This window comes from Talpa occidentalis, unplaced genomic scaffold (assembly GCF_014898055.3).
Source record: "Talpa occidentalis isolate TD23 unplaced genomic scaffold, MPIMG_talOcc4v2.1 talOcc4.10, whole genome shotgun sequence".
Classification (NCBI taxonomy): Eukaryota; Metazoa; Chordata; class Mammalia; order Eulipotyphla; family Talpidae; genus Talpa; species Talpa occidentalis.
The window spans coordinates 24050878-24069951 of record NW_023600993.1 but is presented as its reverse complement, the minus strand read 5'-3'; the positions used below and the strand labels follow the sequence as shown (position 1 = coordinate 24069951).

At 41.7% G+C, this 19074-nt stretch overlaps 1 protein-coding gene across 2 annotated transcripts in view; it reads right to left on the bottom strand.

Moving 5' to 3' along the window:
• The window catches only part of CNOT10 (CCR4-NOT transcription complex subunit 10), a 47068-nt gene extending 39904 nt beyond the window's left edge, over nt 1–7164 (bottom strand). For both annotated transcript variants that reach the window (XM_037525745.2, XM_054692958.1), the window contains exon 1: nt 6869–7164. In XM_037525745.2, the coding sequence (XP_037381642.1) occupies nt 6869–6890 (22 nt within the window). In that variant the 5' untranslated portion in view covers nt 6891–7164. The remainder of the gene's footprint in view (nt 1–6868) is intronic.
• Between the last annotated feature and the right edge of the window lie 11910 nt (nt 7165–19074).

Genomic DNA, 19074 nt, shown 5'->3' with positions numbered 1-19074 from the left:
GAAAAAGAAAAACACTGGATGGTCTCACTCATAGCAGGAATTTAGAAAACCTAAAAAAGGGACCAGGAAAAAGACTAATTAATACAAAGTAAAAATCAAAATCAACAAGCAACTATAAACTAGAGACACATTACGGCAGAGTGGAGGGGATTGCGGGGAGAGGAAGGATTAGAGTCAAAATAAATCTTTAAAAAAAAAAAAAAAAAAAATGGGGGGGTGCAATTGTATGGGGAATATAACAAAAATGAAAATGCATACATTGTGCAAAAATGAAAAATGATGTAAGAATTAAACAAAATAAAATATTATAAAAAAAGAAAGAGAAGACAAAAAGAAATGGAAAGACATCCCCTGCTCATGGATTGGAAGAATTAACATCATCAAAATGGCCATCCTACCAAAAGCAATTTACAGATTCAATGCTATTCCAATAAAAATTTCAATGACATTCTTCAAAGAAATAGAACAAATATTGATGAAATTCATATGGAGCCACCAAAAACCCTGAATAGCCAAGGCTCTCCTGGAAAAAAAAAAAGAAGGGAATGGTGGCATCACACGCCCAGACTTCAAACTATACTACAAAGCCATAATAATTGAAACTGCATGGTACTGGAACAAGAACAGACACATGGACCAATGAAACTGAATAGGAAATCTAGAAATAAACCCACAGATTTATGGTCAACTAATCTTTGACAAAGGAGCAAAGAATATGCAAGGGAGCAAAGAAAGTTTGTTCAATAAATGGTGCTAGGAAAACTGGGTTGCTACATGCAAAAGATTGAAGCTTGTCTACTACCTCACACCATGCACAAAAACCAACTCAAAATGGATTGAAGAACTAGGCACAAGACCTGAAAACTTAAAATATATAGACGGAAATGGGTGAAACACTACATGACATACACCTCAGTAACATCTTTAAAGACACATCACCCAAAGCAGTGATAGTGAAGGCAAAGATAAACAGCTAGGACTACATCAGATTAAATCGCAAAACAGACAGTAAGCAAAACAAAGAGACCCCACTGATTGGGAGAAAATTTTTGCACACAACACTAATGATAAAGGACTGATTACAAAAATCTACAAAGAGCTGACAAGACTCAACAAAAGCAAAGTAAATAATCCAGTCAATAAATGGGCAGAAGAGCTAAAAAGAAACTTCTCCAAAGAGGAAATCTAAATGGCCAACAGGCATATGAAAAAATGCTCAACATCACTTGTAATCAGGGAATTGCAAATCAAAACTACAATGAGATACTATCTTACATCAGTGAGAATGGCACATATTAAAAAAACTAGCAACAACAAATGTTGGCGAGGGTGTGAAGAAAAAGCAACTCTCCTGCACTGCTCGTGGGAGTGCAAACTGGTCCAACCACTATGGAAAGATGTGTGGAGGTTCCCTGACCTACTAAAGATAGAGCTTCCATATGATCTGGCAATTCCACTCCTAGGTATTAACCCAGAGGACACAGAAACATTAATTCAAAAGGGCACCCGCACTCCTATGTTTATAGCAGCACTATTTACAATAGGTAAGCTATGGAAACAACCCAAATGCCCAAAAATAGATGGCTGCGCTCAACCCGCTGCGGCACCAGGGAGGCCCTGAGTAGTTTTCAAATATTAACACTTGACTTCCTTAAACTTTAATATTCAACTTAGACAACTTATTTTTTTGAATTTGAATTTTAATTGACTTTGATAACTGATCTCATTTCCAAAGTTGATTATTTTCAAATATTAAATTTTCACTATTCAATTTTAGGTGTAATGACTTATGAAGACAAAATTTCTGCGAACTTAAATAACTGGAAAATAAAAAAAATAAATGTATAAAATGCATCACTTTATCTTCCTCATAAATCAACCAAACATTATAAACCTTAAGCATATCATAGTCACGTGATTTCTTCAGTAAGTTCCATGGCATCGGCTTTCTGGGGTTTACAGCTAGAGTGGTCTCAAGTAGTCAAATACTAAAAGCACAGATGTTTTTAGAGTTTTAAATAACATATTTGGGAAAACTGGGGGACTTTACATTTTTTCAAATATTAATTTTCTTAAGTTAAATAATGGTATTACGGCTATATAGGTGAATGTCATTATGAAGAATTGAAACAAAGTATTATGATGTCTATAAATTATTTAGAAATGATTTAACACTCAAAATTGTTGCTATAGCTAGAGAAAGTTAACGTGGCAGTTTGTTACAACTGTGGAATGATGTGGCCGGGTATATAGATATTTGTGGGGTTTTTCTCAAATTTTTTTTTTTTTAATGTTTGAAGTCATTTGTAATAAGTGAAAAAGGTGCCTCCCTGGTGGCGCAAGGGGTTGTGATGCAGCCTATGAAGCTGTTCACAGCCACTGCAGCACAAGTTCGATCCCCCAGCCAGCCAGGGAGCAATTCACATGGCGCAGCAGACCTCTCCTGACACGCCTGCTGCTCTCCTTAGCAGTGTACTTTGATCTATCTGCCTGTTCTGTTCTGCACTCTGTCTCTGGTGAATCCTCTCACCTCCCCACCCCTCTGGCCTGTACCCCATCTCTGGTATGCATAAATAAATAAATCTTAAAAAAAAAGTGAAAAAAAATCGAATATACAGGTTCCTTACTGGATCCTCAAAAAAGCAAATGGCAAGACAGTATTGCAGTGTTATTTGTTCACCTACACACACATATATATTTATATTTTCATTTTTTAAAAATGAATGCGAGCTTGGGTATGCACAGAAAAAGTCTGGAAGAACACATACTCAGTACTGGTCATCTAGAGAGTGAGACTGGGTAGGGGTCATAGAAAATGTACTACTTTTTATATATCTTATATACTTAATAATAAGTTTTGCATGTTTTAAATAAATCAAAATTAGCCCTGTCTTAAACATTTCCAATTTGGTTGTTCTCTTTTTTTTTTTTTTTTTTTAAAAGATTTATCTATTTATTTGTTTGTTTGTTTATACATACAAGCACTGGGTACAGTCAGAAGCGCGGGAGGGTGAGAGAATTCACCAGAGCCAGAGCGGGGAGCAGAGCAGGCAGAGGGACCGAAGTACACTGCTGAGGGGAGCAGCGGGCGGCAGGGGAGGTCTGCGCGCCATGCGGGACCCTCCTCTGGTGGCCGGGGAGCAACCGGGGATCGAACCGGCGACGCATAGACTGCGGGCAGCTTCGCAACCCAGCGCTCAACCGCTGCGCCACCAGGGAGGCCCTGGTTGTTCTTTTTCTGATCATCTTGTCTCAAAATCTTCTGATAGCAGATTACTCACCTAGTCCTATCTTTCCTTCATCGTTAATGTCACCAACATTTCCCTATTAGGCCTACAACAGTCATGGTCATAGTCCAAATTTATTTGCTTATTTATTTATTTATTTATTTATTTTTCAAGACTAGATAAGAAGGGTCTATAAGCTCCTTACAGAGTGTTGTACCAGCAAGGCACAGTGCAGGTTTTCAAAGACCCAGGCAGACAGGTAGGAGTCCTGGAGTCCTCAAGTGGCTTTTCCAGGCTTTTTTTTTTTTTTTAAGATTTATTTTATTTATACAAGAGCCGGGGTACTGTGCGAGAGGGTGAGAGGATTCACCAGAGACAGAGTGGGGAACAGAACAGGCAGACTGACGAAATACACTGCTGAGGGGAGCAGTGGGCGAGGCAGGAGAGGTCTGCTCGCCATGTGGGTTGCTCTGAGGCCGCGGGGATCAAACCGGCACTGCAGAGGCTGTGGACAGCTTCACAGCGCTGCGCTCAACCACTTGCGCCACCAGGGAGGCCCCATAGTCCAAATTTAAATCTAGAATTGTGTCTTAGCTCCAGTCACTTTCTCCCCACAAAAAGTCAAATCAAATACAACATCATCCTGAAACATGGTTGGATTTCTTCAGTTAAAAATGATAGTGGTCTCACAACATTGCTTATATTATCTAGGGACACACGTAAGCCTTTCACTGCCCCTTTAATCTTTGTCATTGGCTGATACCCCCATCTACCTGGGTCACCTTTCCTTTACAACTTGGTCGAAACACAACTCAGGGTATGCGAACTGCTAGCTTGGTCAGTCAATTTGAAGACATGCAAACTAGAAGTACAGGTAAATAACTCCTGGTGGGTAAGTCTCAGCCAATTGGAAATGGGAAATGGAAGGAAGTTGGACAGATAAATCAATCAATCCTTTCTTCTCTCTCATATATACTATCTAAAGTGTGATTACTCCTCCAAATCTTTTCAGAAAAAACCCATATGCAAGTGATCTGCCAGGTCTCTTCATAGCTCAAGGTGAAACAAAAGCCAGGGCTGTAATATGCTGCATCTCCCTTTGCTTCACTTCTTTACTCTCTTTCACTTTCACTGCCCTGAGCTTGCACCTTTCCAAAGAAAAAGTTGGTTGTGCATCTTGGGTTGCACTTCCCAGAGAATATGGGCTAATACATATTTCTTATCTCATTGAGTCTCAGAAGCTACAGCTCTGTGAAGTAAATAAATTAAAAAGCTATTAGGAATAAATTAGAAAACTATTAGTACCTCCAATTCAAAAAGGAATCTGAGGCTCACCTTTCCCAAGGAGCAAGTCTTTCTGCTCACCTACTATAACAATCAGTCACCAAATTCTGCCAATTTTACCCCCTAAACAGTTCTCACATCTGCGTCTTTTCTACATCCTGGCTGAAGTACTATTAGTCAACATTTTGAAAAATTAGGGCCAGAAATGATCTCATTTTACCCTTTACTAACCCTGTAAGGTAGAGTCTGATTTGGAATGAAGAAAGCATTTGCCATTAAAAGAAAGAAGGGCATTACCACTTAGAAGTGCTCAAAAGAGCACAATGCTTTCCAAGTCATGTCTGGTATGAACAGTTAGATGTATTGATACAGAAACATCAGCTGGAAATAAATTTGTGAAGAGTGTCACAAATGACACTAGAGAGTGAGGGCACAAAATGTGGTCCTTAGAAACTTTATAGACAGGGTGATGATATGATCCAATTAGTTTTATAGAAATAAAACAAAAAGGCAGCAGCAAGAAGAATGGATCATACAGGAAAAAACAAACATCAGTCAGAAAGATGCTGAAATTGGGCCTCCCTGGTGGCCTGGGGGTTAAGTCTCAGTGCTAGCACCACGAAGGCCTACCCTATGGCCTGAGTTTGATCCCTGGCCAGGGAATTAACCAACATGGTGCAGCACACCTCTCCTGTTTCACCTGCTACTTTCCTTGGCAGTGTATTTCAGTGGATCTGCCTGTTCTGTCTTCTCACCCCCTCCCCCACTTCTGGCCTACACCCCAGTTCTATGTAAAATAAATAAATAAAAATTGTACAATAAAGGAATACTTTTTTTAAAAAAAGATGCTGAAATTCCTATTAACCACATTAAGTAATTGAAATCAACCTCATTAAGAGCTAAAGGTCAGAGCCATAGTAGTAGACACGGGGATAGACAGAAGAACAGAGAGAATCAAGGGAGCCGCATTAAACACTCATCTGCTTCAAAAAGATTCAATCTTATTATTTAGATAAGAAATTTCCTGCAACATAGTTTATATACTTAAACCAATCAAATAAATGCCACCCCCATCCCATCACTCTAGATCTTATTCTAGTACATATATTGTTTGGTTCTTACTTAATTGGGAGTGTTATTGTGATAGATCTGTCTCTTAACAGAATAATTAGAAGCTCCTGAAAGGCAGAGACTGTTTCATATCCACTTCTTCAACAATTAAAACTGTCTGGCACTTTATCTTTGTGCACAAATGCATGAACAAGTGGAAGAATGCTTTATGACCAAGGTAGAGGGCTTTAGGTCTAAAAAGGTCATTCTAGGCAAGTACAATGGTATGGGTAAGCAGGAACGGTAAATCTGGTAAACAGTGTCCTAAATTAAGAAGAAAAATGTTGGTCCCCTTATGCAGTCTTGGTCAGATCAAGCCTGGCATGTTTTCCCCATCAACCACTCCTTATTCCATACAGCTCACTCGCTTCATTCAGGAGTTAGTTGGCTCACTCGAGGCTTTCCCTGACTGCTACATCTAAACCTACAGCACATTGCAATTCCATCCCTCTTCCTTTTTAAAAAAACTAACTTTGCTATACAAAGTCTTAGCTTTGACCACCTCTAAGTCCTGTCATTTAAATTCTTTCCAACAAAACCTGGAAGTCACAAAGAACATTAATTTCTCCCAGGAAACATTCACCAGACCTTCCCAGGCAGGAAGAAAGAAATTTATATTTCTTAGTAGAGATTCTAGGAATAGGGCAGTAATCCATAAAGAAAATCATCAAGATTAAATTGATCTTGATGGCATTTATTTGATCTTGAGAAATTAGGGGAAGACAGCGTCTAAACACAATATACTAGGAGAAAAGACAGACGTAAAACACTGTTATTTTTCTGTCCACTTAAAATATGTTGTTTACTCAAAGTTAATTACACAGGACGTCGCTGACCAAAGGCAGATTGATGTGGCCGAAAGAGCCCAGGTGAGAGCAGCTTATGCCAGGGGCTATTAACAGAGCTGTGTGCTCCGGGGTGAACTTTCCTCGCTCAGCCTTTCCCATCGCTAAGTTGAAAAGTCTGCAAAGTGGCTCAATAAATAGAAGTGATATTCTGGGGAGCAGGGCCGAGGCAGTCAGCAGAGGCTTCAAGATGCACTTGGGTAGTAACAAAGTACAGGACCTGGGCGCCTCACTTCAGCGGCTGCCGAGAGCGGGGCCGCAGGAGAGCAATGCACACCCACCCTAAAATCACCCTCGAGTTCCCACCCTTCAGTCTCCACCCGGGCCCCGCCACGGCCGTCCCCCGGGTCTGCCGCCCCTGCTGGTCCCGCCGCCCCAGCGCCGGGGGCCAGGGCGCCTCACCTGCGGGCTTGTCCGCAGCCATCTTCCCACTTCGCTCGGGTTCTTCCCCGCAGGTGGCGCGGCCCCGATTTCAGCTGCCGGGCTGGTCGCTGTCCCGGACCTCGGGGGACGATCCTGTGCCCACTCCGGCCCCCGGGCCCCCGGGTTCCGGCCTAGGGAGCAGGGAGACGGCGGGCTGAGGAAGTGACGAAGGCTAGCTCGCGTCGTCTAGCAACAGCAGCAGCGTCCCTGCCCGGGCAGCCCCACAGCCTCCCGCCATACGCGGCTTCCACCCTGCCACTTCCCCGTACACACTACTTCCGGGGGCCATGGCCGGCGTGGGAACGGCGCCTGGCCCCGCCCCACGCCGGCGTCCCCTCGTTGCCTCGCCCCTGCCGCGCGTGCGCGCGAGCCTGGCCCGACGTGCGCGTGCGCGTACGGGCGTGTTCCTGGCAGGGTGTTGGCGAAGTGCCTGCTACTTCCTTGGGCTTAGCGTGACGGACGTAGTTACGTGGAAGCCCGCGCGTTCTTCATTTTACATAAAATCCCCGGTGGCGCAGCGGTTGAGCGCTGGGTTGCGAAGCTGCCCGCTGCCTCTGCAGCGCCGGTTCGATCCCCGGCCACCGGGCGAGGGTCCCACATGGCGCGCAAGCCTCTCCTGCCGCCCGCTGCTCCCCTCAGCAGTGTACTTCGGACCTTCTGCCTGCTCTGCTCCCCTCTCTGGCTCTGGTGAATTCTCTCACCCTCCCGCACTTCTGGCTGTACCCAGTGCTTGTATAAATAAATAAATAAATAAATAAATAAATCTTAAAAAAAAAAAATCCCAATAGCGCACCTGACAATTTTGTACTAAACTCTGTACCCAGTGCTTGTATAAATAAATAAATAAATAAATAAATCTTAAAAAAAAAAAAATCCCAATAGCGCACCTGACAATTTTGTACTAAACTCTGAGCCTACGCTTGGCCTGTTCCCTCACGTGGATTTCTCACTGCTCCATGAGGAGGCACTGTTGAAGTTCCCTGTTTCAAAACAAAACATTTATTTTAGAATAGCTTTAGCTTTCCACAAAGAAGTTGGAAAGACGATAGGGCTCCTGTATACTCCTTACCTGGTTTTCCCCTGTTGTGACTCTCTTAAATAATTGCTAAGTTACAGGTGTATATCTAAGAAACCACTTTGACACATTACTATTAACTCACATGCACCAGTTTTCTCCCAACGCCCCTTTCTTGTCCCAGGATCCTGTTCAGATGCTACATTTTTTTTTTTAAGATTTCTTATTTATGCATACAAGAGCTGGGGTACAGGCCAGAAATGCGAGGTGGGGTGTGTGTGTGTGTGTGAGAGAGAGAGAGGATTCACCAGAGACAGAGTGGGGAACAGAACAGGCGGATCTACTGAAACACACTGCTGAGGGGAGCAGCGGCTGGGACAGGAGAGGTCTGCTGTGCCATGTGGGTTAGTTCCCTGGCCAATTATTGAATTCACACTGCAGTGGCTGGAGATAGCTTCATAGGTTGCATCTTAACCCCTTGCGCCCCCAGGGAGGCTCCCACCCCCCAGATGCTACATTTATTCATGATCTACTGAAATACACTGCTGAGGGGAGCAGCAGGTGATACAGGAGAGGTCTGGTGCGCCAAGTGTGTTAGCTCCCTGGCCAGGGATTGAACTCTTGCTGCAGTGGCTGCCGATAATTTCATAGTGCTGTGACTTAACCCTTGCACCACAGGGAAGCCCGCCAACCCCCTCCCCCCCCCCCCCCCCCGCACCTTTTTAAATGATTAGTCAGGGGTTATGGGTTTTTAGGAAGACGATCACAGAGGTAACTCCCCATTCTCATCAAATCAGAAGTATGTGCTGTCAAAATGACGTCACTCATGTTGTTAACATTGATCACCTCACTGAGATAGTGTTTGCCAGGTTTCTCCATTGTTACCTTCCACACTGCTCTTTGGAAGCAAGTCATTAAGTACAGCCCATATTCAATTAATGAAAACATTAATCCGCTACTGACCACTAGGTGACACCCTATCACAAATTATACTACATTCAGGGAGATCACTTTAAGACCGTTTTCTTTGTTTGAAGATGTCTGATCTCATCGGGGTAATACCTGCCTCTAGAGTGTCAAGTTTAAATATTGTGAGTCCAGTCCCAATATGAATTTAAAGAATTTGGTTGAACAATACACACAAGTAACCATATAGTGAGGCTGGCTGAGGTCTTGTGCTATTTCTCTGTTCAATCTGGATTTGTTGGATGCCCATCTATCTATGTCTTTCTGTAGAAATGATGCTTCTATGACTTACTTCTTTTTTTTTTTTTTCTATGATTTACTTCTGTTTGGACTACCAGATACACTTACCCATGCTAATCTCATGTCTTTTCTCCTCAATCCAGCTGCTTTTGCCTCAGAACTTGCCACCTTTCCCTTTCATTTATCAATAAATAGAAGGAAGAACAATAGGACTACAAATCCTTTTCATGGTTTGTACACGGAGGCGAAGGTCACACTATTTATAGCAAGTGGACAAATGGAAATAAATCAAAAGCTCTTATCCTGTGGGTGACTTTGATTGTTCTGACTCCTTGTTCCTGTTCAACTTCCTTCGGTGATGGTAGACATATTCCATGCAGTAAAATCCCATATGCAGTGGACCTGGCTCATTGTAGCAAATACTGGGAAATTCAACTCAACTCTCCATATGGCTTTTTCCAGTGTTCAAGCAAAATGACAGGCTTGCTGTTTGAGTTCCTGTCATGACATTTTCCTTTATTTCATGTCCCTACCTTTCTTGATTCCAAACATTTTCAGCCTGCAGTGTCAAGGCTTGTTTGTACTGTTCACTGGTCACTCTGTGAAGGACTTTGCCTCTGGCAGAGTATGGTAGGATGCAGAGGATTTTAAAAAAATATTCATTTGTTTATGCATACAAGAACTGGGGTACAGGCCAGAGGTGAGAGTGTGTGTGAGAGAATTCACCAGGGACAGAGTGGGGAACAGAGATGCAGATGATTTTAAAGCAGGAAAAAGTAGGGAGAGATGAGCAGGTTAGTTACAGGGAGAGACAGCATGCCTACCAACAAATATGGGAATCCCCTGCTGGCTTGTATTCTATTTAACTCAACAGAAAAAAGAAAGTGAAAAATCAATAAGGAACTTAGTTTTAGCCTGCTTTTGGTTTGTGAGATTAAAAACAATTCTTGTTTTCTCATCATAAACCTCAGATTTATTGTAGGTAGTAATTTGTATCTAGAAGGCAGAAACAACATAAATTTCTAGCTTTACTTAGAGTTTGGCAAATAGAATGACAGTGTTGAGATTAGCTATGTGAAGTCACCAGGCAAACTAGACTGTCACCTGGCCCTGGGGTAAGGATGCAGACTAATTGAAATGAGGAAATGAAAAGCAACAGGTTAATGGGAGGGGTCACAGTCCATGTGGAAATAAAGGAAAATAGTGAAGGAAGGATGACATGGGAAGTAAAAGCACACGTCCTGCACTGTCCTGGAGAAGCTTGACACACAATTGCCCTTCTTTGTGGCAAATATTTTATAAATACATTGCTCTGGGCTTTTCATTATTTTTGGACTTTTTCATAAGTTTATAAATTGTCAGTAACTACAAGTTATACATATACATAGCAACGCAATGCAGACACGTAAATAAATTTTAATAGGTGGAAATGCAATTGAATCCCCTCTCTTGCTGTATTATTCCAATTTTGCATCAATTTTTAAGTTCATTTCAGCACTATTGAATATATAAGGATATTTCTTTGAATTATTCTTTGAACAAATTGTAATATCTTATTAGTCTTATAATTTATTCATGAGTTAAATACAATCGTTGGCTAGTCTTATTTTATATTTGTATGAGAGTCATGATTAAACCCTGTTTTCTTTATTTTTAAAAGATTATTTATGCATACAAGAACTGGGGTACAGACCAGAGGCATGGGGGGTGAGAGGATTCACCAGAGACAGATTGAGGAACAGAACAGGCAGATTGACTGAAATACACTGCCAAGGGGAGCAGTGGGTAAGTCAGGAGAGGCCTGCTGAGACATGTGGGTCGCTCCCTGGCTGGCCGGGGATCTGAAAGCTTCATAGTGCTGTGCTTAACCCCTTGTGCCACCAGGGAGGCTCAACAATTATTTTTAATATCCCTCATTTTGAGTTAACCTAAATTTAAAAAAATGATTATATTCAGGTTATGCATTTAGAGGCAGAAATAATGTTATGTCTTTCTCAATGCATCAATTCACAAAGCACCTGATGTCAGTTTGTCCCAATATCGGTAGTGGATCCCTTGATAAAATTGGTGTCTACCAGGTCTAGCTACTGTCAAGTCATTATTTCCCCCTTTACAAATAATATAAGATTTGGAGGGAGATATGTTGATACTATGCAAATGACCTATTCTTCATTGAGCCTTTTACTCACTAGTTTTAGCTTTCATTCATGATTCTCTAAATACTCTGGTTTACAAGGTTTTGATTTCTACCCATTTTAGAAGCTGTTTAAATATAGTATGTCTTACTCCTAAGTTAATACTGATTCTTCTACAAAAAGGTCGTATAAAAAAAAGTGTTGTTAGTCTGGCTATCGAGCTCCTGAACACAGAAGAAGCATGAAAGCCAAGAAAAAGTTTGACATGAATTAAAAAACAGCAGGGTGTCTCCTCTTTTCTCTTTTGTTTTCAAATGCAAGCTCTGTTTCTAGACATGGAAATAAACACACAATTGTTCAGTATAATTATATCTATTGTTTATGGGGCTGAATTAGTCTGGTGGAGGAGGGCTGACTAATGAAGAGGTTAACACTATTTTTTCCTTCCCACTCAGACACAGAGTGGAACAAGTACAGCTTTGGAAATGTAAAATAATGTTTTCAATGTCTTTATTAAGCCCATCCTTAGATTTTTTTTTTTAAGTTAGTCCTGGTGAGTGTGGGTGTGGGCTTATGGTAAAGCTATAGCTCAGGAGACATTCTGGAACTCAAATGCTATAAGAACAAATGCTATAAGGAGCATTCTGGAACTCAAATGCTATAAGGAGCCCATGGATTGGTGTCTCAGCAGCACCACTTCCTGGCTACACACAGACTTTAATTTAAGCCTCAGATTTCTGCTCTGAAAAATAGGGGTGGGGAGAGAGGGTGGGGTAATATTAATACCCAACTAATTGTTTAACAGATTAAATGAGATAATATAAGGGAGCACCGATACAGCGATACAGCGTTGACACCCAGCAAGTACACTGCAATGTTTGTTTTTATTATCACAATGTTTGTTGTTATTGAGCAATCTTAACTGGGCTGGGATTGTTGCCCTGACAATATTTTTAGGAGAAAGAATAAGTTGTTAGGCTGGGTGCTCATGTCTAAAATCTTAATACCACTGCCAACTAATTTCATCAATACAGTACCATCCATTTTGGCCTTTGAAAGCCTTGGTATCTCCAGGTGTTAACAGCTGAAAAGGAAAGGCCCACCTGGGTTGTTGTAGTAAAGCTCTGGGAGGGACTGGAGTGCGGGCACAGAAGGATGCAGAAGGGTGGCCGTAGGCACCAAAATGCCTGAGTTTAAATTTCACCTCCCAGGAACCAGTGGTGTGAGTTTCATTGTTTCCATCATCCTTTGGTCCTTTGGTTTCCCCATTTGTAGAAAAGGAGTAATGCTAATAATATTATTTATTATATGTCCCTCTGTGGGGAATTTAAAAAAAAGGCAACAGATTTTGTCTTTGTTATACCCTCAAGAGCTAGATGCACACTAGCTTTCCCTCCTATCCAAGGAGAGCAGTTGGACTTGCTTGCAATCTGAAACTGGAGTCTTATCAAAGGTAGGTAGTATTGGTAGATATAAAATAGATCTGGGTTAATCTGAACCAAGAAGGAGACATCCCAAGTGGCCTTATTAACAATGGCCAATATTTCTTTTTAATAACCTCCTACTCAGTACCAGGCGCCTTGAAATATTTCCCGTGTATTCATTGACTCTTCACCATGAGCCTATGACACCTTGCAGCATCATCTCAACATTACAGGTGAGATGTCTCAGGCACAGAGAGGTCACCTCTAGTAAGGGATGGCGCCGATTCAAACTCAGGCAATGTCATGCTTTTCATCAATAGTCTGCTCCTTAAATGTCCATAAATATAAGGAGGGTAGAACCCAGTGTTGCTGAGGAAGGTCAGATCATCATGGCCTGTTATCAGGCACTTGATGGAGAGAGAAGCATGCTATAGGGGCTCCTGGGGATTCAGCCAGCACGTGGAACTTGTCTAAGCTGCAGCCTCTGAACAGACATAACACAGCATTACTTTCTCTGTGAAGACTGTGCATGCAGGGGAAAGCTTCTGTACTTTATTTAAAAATAAAAACTTAAAAAAAAAACTTTAAAAATCCACAGATCTGATACATTCTCATAGAGGAAAACGAGCTCACTTCAACTTGCTAAGCCAGCAACCCAGGCAGTGACTGCTCAGCTTTTTTGCCTCCTGTTCTTGCTGCTCTACTTATCTTCCAGCAGTTGCTGCAGAAACCTGCTGTGAGCAAGTGTAACTTGACAATACCTTGCCTTAGCTGCCCTGCTTCTCTCTAGAGTTCTGTCCAGGGGCTTCTCAGAGGCTGCTGCGTGGGACGTGAAAGGGAACAGAATAGCCCACTCTAAGTATGCCATGTTGCCATAACGATTATTTTGAGCTTAAGGCAGTTGAGTAAAAGCAGGCATAGAAAAAGTTCCTTTCCTTCCCTCTATTTGCCTAAGGGCAGGACATAATTTACAATGGTGTCCCTCCAGTCTTCTCTACCAGGAAAGAGAAGACCTGAGATCCTTGTTTACCTGGAGAAGGTACTAGAGGAATCTACAAAACAAAATTTACTAACTAGCCTTATCTCTGCCCTTGTAATCTTAAAACTGTTTTTCTTATCATTTATCCACAAATTTAAAGTCATTTTTTTTATAGAGGCATGTTTTATTTTATTTATTTATTTGTTTGTTTGTTTGTTTTGTTTATACAAGCACTGGGTACAGTCAGAAGCGCGGGAGGGCGAGAGAATTCACCAGATTCAGAGCGGGGAGCAGAGCAGGCAGAAGGACCGAAGTACACTGCTGAGGGGAGCAGCGGGCGGCAGAAGAGGTCTGCACGCCATGTGGGACCCTCCTCCAGTGGCCGGGGAGCAGCCGGGGATCGAACCGGCTCCTCGGGCGCAGGCAGCTTCGCAACCCAGCGCTCAACCGCTGCGCCACCGGGGAGGCCCATTTATCCACAAATTTATTGTTTTTTGTTGAAGATGATATATAAATGGATACTCTAAATCACCTCTTTCTGTTACTCATTTTTTCCTAGGTATCTCCCATCTGTACATGAGGTCTACATGTTAATAAATGTGTTTGTTTTTATCTTGTTAATGTTTTATTACAGGGGCCATGACCAAGAATTCAAAAGTGTAAAGAGATAAAAATTTTACTTTTCCTCTCCTATAAATGCCTATGTGAATCTGCTCAGTCACGCTGCTACATTAACAGATTTTTTTTTTTTTTTTTATAGAGGCATGTTTTCTTTGTTTGTTTTTTTTTGTTTATACAAGCACTGGGTACAGTCAGAAGCACGGGAGGGTGAGAGAATTCACCAGAGCCAGAGCGGGGAGCAGAGCAGGCAGAAGGACCGAAGTACACTGCTGAGGGGAGCAGCGGGCGGCAGGAGAGGTCTGCGCGCCATGTGGGACCCTCCTCCTGTGGCCGGGGAGCAGCCGGGGATCGAACCGGTGCCGCAGAGGCCGCGGGCAGCTTCGCAACCCAGCGCTCAACCGCTGTGCCACCGGGGAGGCCCACATTAACAGATTTAGATGTGCGCTGGCAAAGTCGGAAGTTCAAGAGTAGATGTCACATGGGGTTACCGCAGACCAGTGGCGGATGAAAACTGAATAGATGAATAACACCTCTTCCATTTTCAGACCTAGAACCCCAAGGCTCATCCTAGAGAACTCCTTTGTGTCCCCAGTGGAACTGAGCCCCAGTTGTTCACAGCAGTGACCAGCCTAACACCCTCACCCTGGCATGCCTTCTCTAATCCCTTGGGATCTCTTCTCAAAACAAACTCCTTGCACACAGGCCCATATCTCAGGTTCTATTTTCTTAGTTAGATTTTGGGGCAAGACATTCATTGTTGACATTTAGAAATACAAGGACCTCATGTCATATCTTCCAGTTTTTTTTAATAAAGATTTATTTATTTATGCATACAAGAGCTGGGGTACAGGCCAGAGATGCTGGGGGGTGGTGAGAGGATTCACCAGAGACAGAGTGGGGAACAGAACAGGCAGACTGACTGACATACACTGCTGAGGGGAGCAGCAGGCGAGATAGGAGAGGTCTGCTGCGCCATGTGAGTTGCTCCCTGGCCAGCAGGGGATCGAACTCGTGCTGCAGAGGTTGCAATTGCGTCATAGTGCAGTGCTTAATCTCTGGCACCACCAGGGAGTCTCACATCTTCCAGTTTTTTAGAAGGTAAAATTTAAATTTTTGTGTGAAATTTCTTGATTTTAAATGAACATTGTACAGGTCGAAGAGGATCTGTTTAAATCAATTTTATGATCATAATTCATTAAACTTAAATATTGAGGGTAGGGGCTCCCTTGGTGGAGGAAGGAGTAAAGTCTCAGCACTATCAAACTATCGCCAGCCACTGTGGCATGAGTTTGATGCCCTGCCAGGGAGCTAACCCACATGGCATAGCAGACCTCTCCTGTCTCACCCATTACTCCCCTCAGCAGTGTGTTTCAGTAAATCTGCCTGTACTGCTCCCCACTCTGTCTCTGGTGAATCCTCTCTCATCCACTGCCTTGCACCTCTGGCTTACACCCCAGTTCTAGTATGCATAAATAAATAAATCTTTAAAAAAAAATTGAGGGTAAACCTCTGGCTTACACCTTGTTGCATAAATAAATAAAAGAAAACTTTAAAAAAATGAGGGTAAAGTGATATAGTAATGAAAAGGATTTTTGTTAAATAAGTTTAAAAATGATAACTGTTTCATAGGTATTCACATTTTATCAAATATTCTTTTATATATATATTATCTTATGCAAACAAGAAACCTTAAGTAAAGCAGTCTAAAACACTAAAGTACAAAAGGATAGGGACATTGAGAAGGAGAAAGAGGACCTAGGCTTCCCCATTGTTCTGGGTCTTTTCAACCCAGTTGACCTTTGCAGGGGGGCCGAGCAGTTGGTGGTACAGGTGTTGGTGGTACAGGAGGTATTGCCAATCATCTCCAGGGAGCTGTCCACCATAAACATGGTTCACATCTGTAACAAACATGGGACATCAGCAGAAGGGGCAGAGATGATGACTTCTTTGCCCCCACCATTCAGTGAACCCTAACCTTCTCTAAGATAGCGAAGGCACCAATGGGCCTTACAACATATTCAGCACCAGCATCACCCTATTCAATGTTGGTGGGAGTTCACTCTGAGAGTATGGGAAGAAGGAGATGGGTCTTCCACTAATGAAAAGCTTCCTGTTCTCAACCTTGACTGTGCCTTTGAACTTGCCATGGGTGGAATCACAGTGAAACTTGTAGACCATATAGTGGAGGTCAGTGGAGAGGTTACTGATGGCAACAATGACCTTTTTGCTAAAGTTAAAAACAGTCCTGATGGCCATGTGCCCAATTCAGCAAAATCCTTTCTCTCCAACGTTCACACCGTGGTGTGTCAGGGATGCACTGGTGCTGCGGGGAGAAGAGGTAGCTGACTGTTAAACAGGAAGGAGCAGAGAGCCTGTGGCCATCTTTAAACTCCCTCAGCAATTAAACCATTTTCCTTCACAGAGAAATGTTCTCATTGACTTTAGGGAAATATACCTCAATACTCTCAACTATTTTGATGTAGGCAATGCATATGTATCTCTTTTGCTGAACCTCAAGTGCAGAGGTTTGAGTAGGGGCATCATTATCAGCTCATTATGCCATCATCACAGGCCCACACAGTTCCTTTAAGATTTTATGGACCTTGGGAATCAGTCCATAAAATTACTTCTTGTTATTCTCATTCTCCTTTCCAGTCTCTGCCTCCACTGACAAATGGCACTTGGTTTATACATCCTTGGTTTATAAATGTTCTTGTAAAGTGTGTACTGCAGATTTGCATGTGTGTATTTTTATTTAACGCAGATGGTATTCTGACATGTATGTCAGCACTGTCTTTAAGATTCATGTTGCTCTATGTTTATTTAGTCTTCTAACACATGCATGGTGTCCCACATTTTGCTGATTCAGTCCTACAGTGTGAACACTTAGATTATATCCAATTACCTGTCAACACAAACTAGACTATGATCAGCACTCTTATCCTTGTCCCCATATGGGCTAGAGTGGAAACTCCTTTGGGATATTTAACCAGGGATATATGCTATGGTGTAGGGTATGGATATTCTGCCAGGTTGCACTCTAGAATGACTGTGCCACTTCTGCCAGCAGAGTCTGTAGGATCCTCTTCCCTCAGCCCCAGCCAACACTTGGCATTATCCAGCTTTCTAATTTTTGTAAGTTCAAAAAGTGCACAGTGAAATCTTGGTAATGTTTTATCTTGTATTTTTCTGCATTCCAGTGAGTTTGAACATCCCAACATATGTCTGTTAGCCTGTTTGGATTTGTCTCTTATAAATTGCTCATTTTCCTGTTGGGGTTTCTATTTTTCTTGTTGATTTTTCAGAGTCCTATACACTCTAGATATTAATGACCAGTAAGTTTTAGACATTACAGCTTCTTCTTCTATTCTGTGTATGTCTGCTAACTTTTTCCACAGTGCTCTTCATTGAACACAAAGAGTTAATAGTAGGTTTTATTCAATTTTTCTTCTATAGCTTGTGATTTTGAATTTTGTTGAAGAAGTTTTTTTCACATAGGCTGTCTCCCACCTTTTCTCAATTTAACTTTACATATTTATATTCACATTTTAGTCTTTAATCCATCTGTACCTCATCTTTGAATGTGGTAATAGATAGGGATCCAATTTTATTTTTATTCAAAATGTGAGCTGTTTTTTCCAAGCTCTTTTACTAAACAACAACTCTTTTTTTCTTTTTTTTTTGCTTTGTAATTCTTAATTTATTTTTTTATAATAAATTTTATTTTTATATTCCCCATACAATTGTAACCCCCTTATAATGACCCCAATCCCTCCCCTCCCTGCACCCCACCCCCCATAGAGTGTCTCTGGTTCATAGTTGTTTGTTGATTTTGATTTTCACTTTCTTATAGTTATTTATTTTCCTGGTCCCTTATTTAAGTTTTCTAGATTCCTGCTATGAGTGAGACCATCTGGTATTTTTCTTTTTCTTTTTGGCTTATTTCGCTGAGCATGATCCCTTCCAGCGCCATCCATGTTGCTGCAAATTGCATGTGTTTATCTTTTTTGAATGCTGAGTAATATTCCATGGTGTATATGTACCACATCTTCTTGATCCAGTCATCTATTTTTGGGCATTTGGGGTGTTTCCAAAGCTTAGCTATTGTGAACAGTGCGGCTATAAACATAGGGGTGCAGTGCAGATGCTCTTTGGAATTGATGTTTCTGTGTCCTTTGGGTAAATATCTAGGAGTGGAATTGCTAGATCATATGGAAGCTCTATGTTTAGTACGTCAAGAAATCTCCACACAGCTCTCCATAGTGGTAAGCAATCACTCTTTCCCCATTGCTCTGTGGTGCCAGCAGGCACCTGCCAAACTGGCAGTTCCTTCATGAGACAATAGACAAGCCAGAAGAAAGCAGAACTGAGTGGTGGGGAGAGAGGGGAAGTTGCTATTGTTTGAAGAGCAAGAAATTCCCCTTTTTCACTACCATTTTTTTACTTCAGTTTTTGTCATTTGCAACTGAAATGACTATTAAACCACGATGCCCTAATCCAGCTTTTATGAAAAAGAGCTAATATCATATCCTGCTGAGATTCAAATGAAAATGATAATTTCAGTCAACATAATCTATTCTTATTTGTATCAGTTAATTGAATTTGTGATATTTTGGTGGGATTTTTTGTTCCCTTTCAATCTGAGACAGAATACAAAACAGTTAAAAATGTGGTTTCATTCTGAGATAACCTAAAACATTTTGAGAGACTGACACATACATATATATATACATACATATATATATATATATATATATATATAGAGAGAGAGAGAGAGAGAGAGAGAGAGAGAGAGAACATGAGCA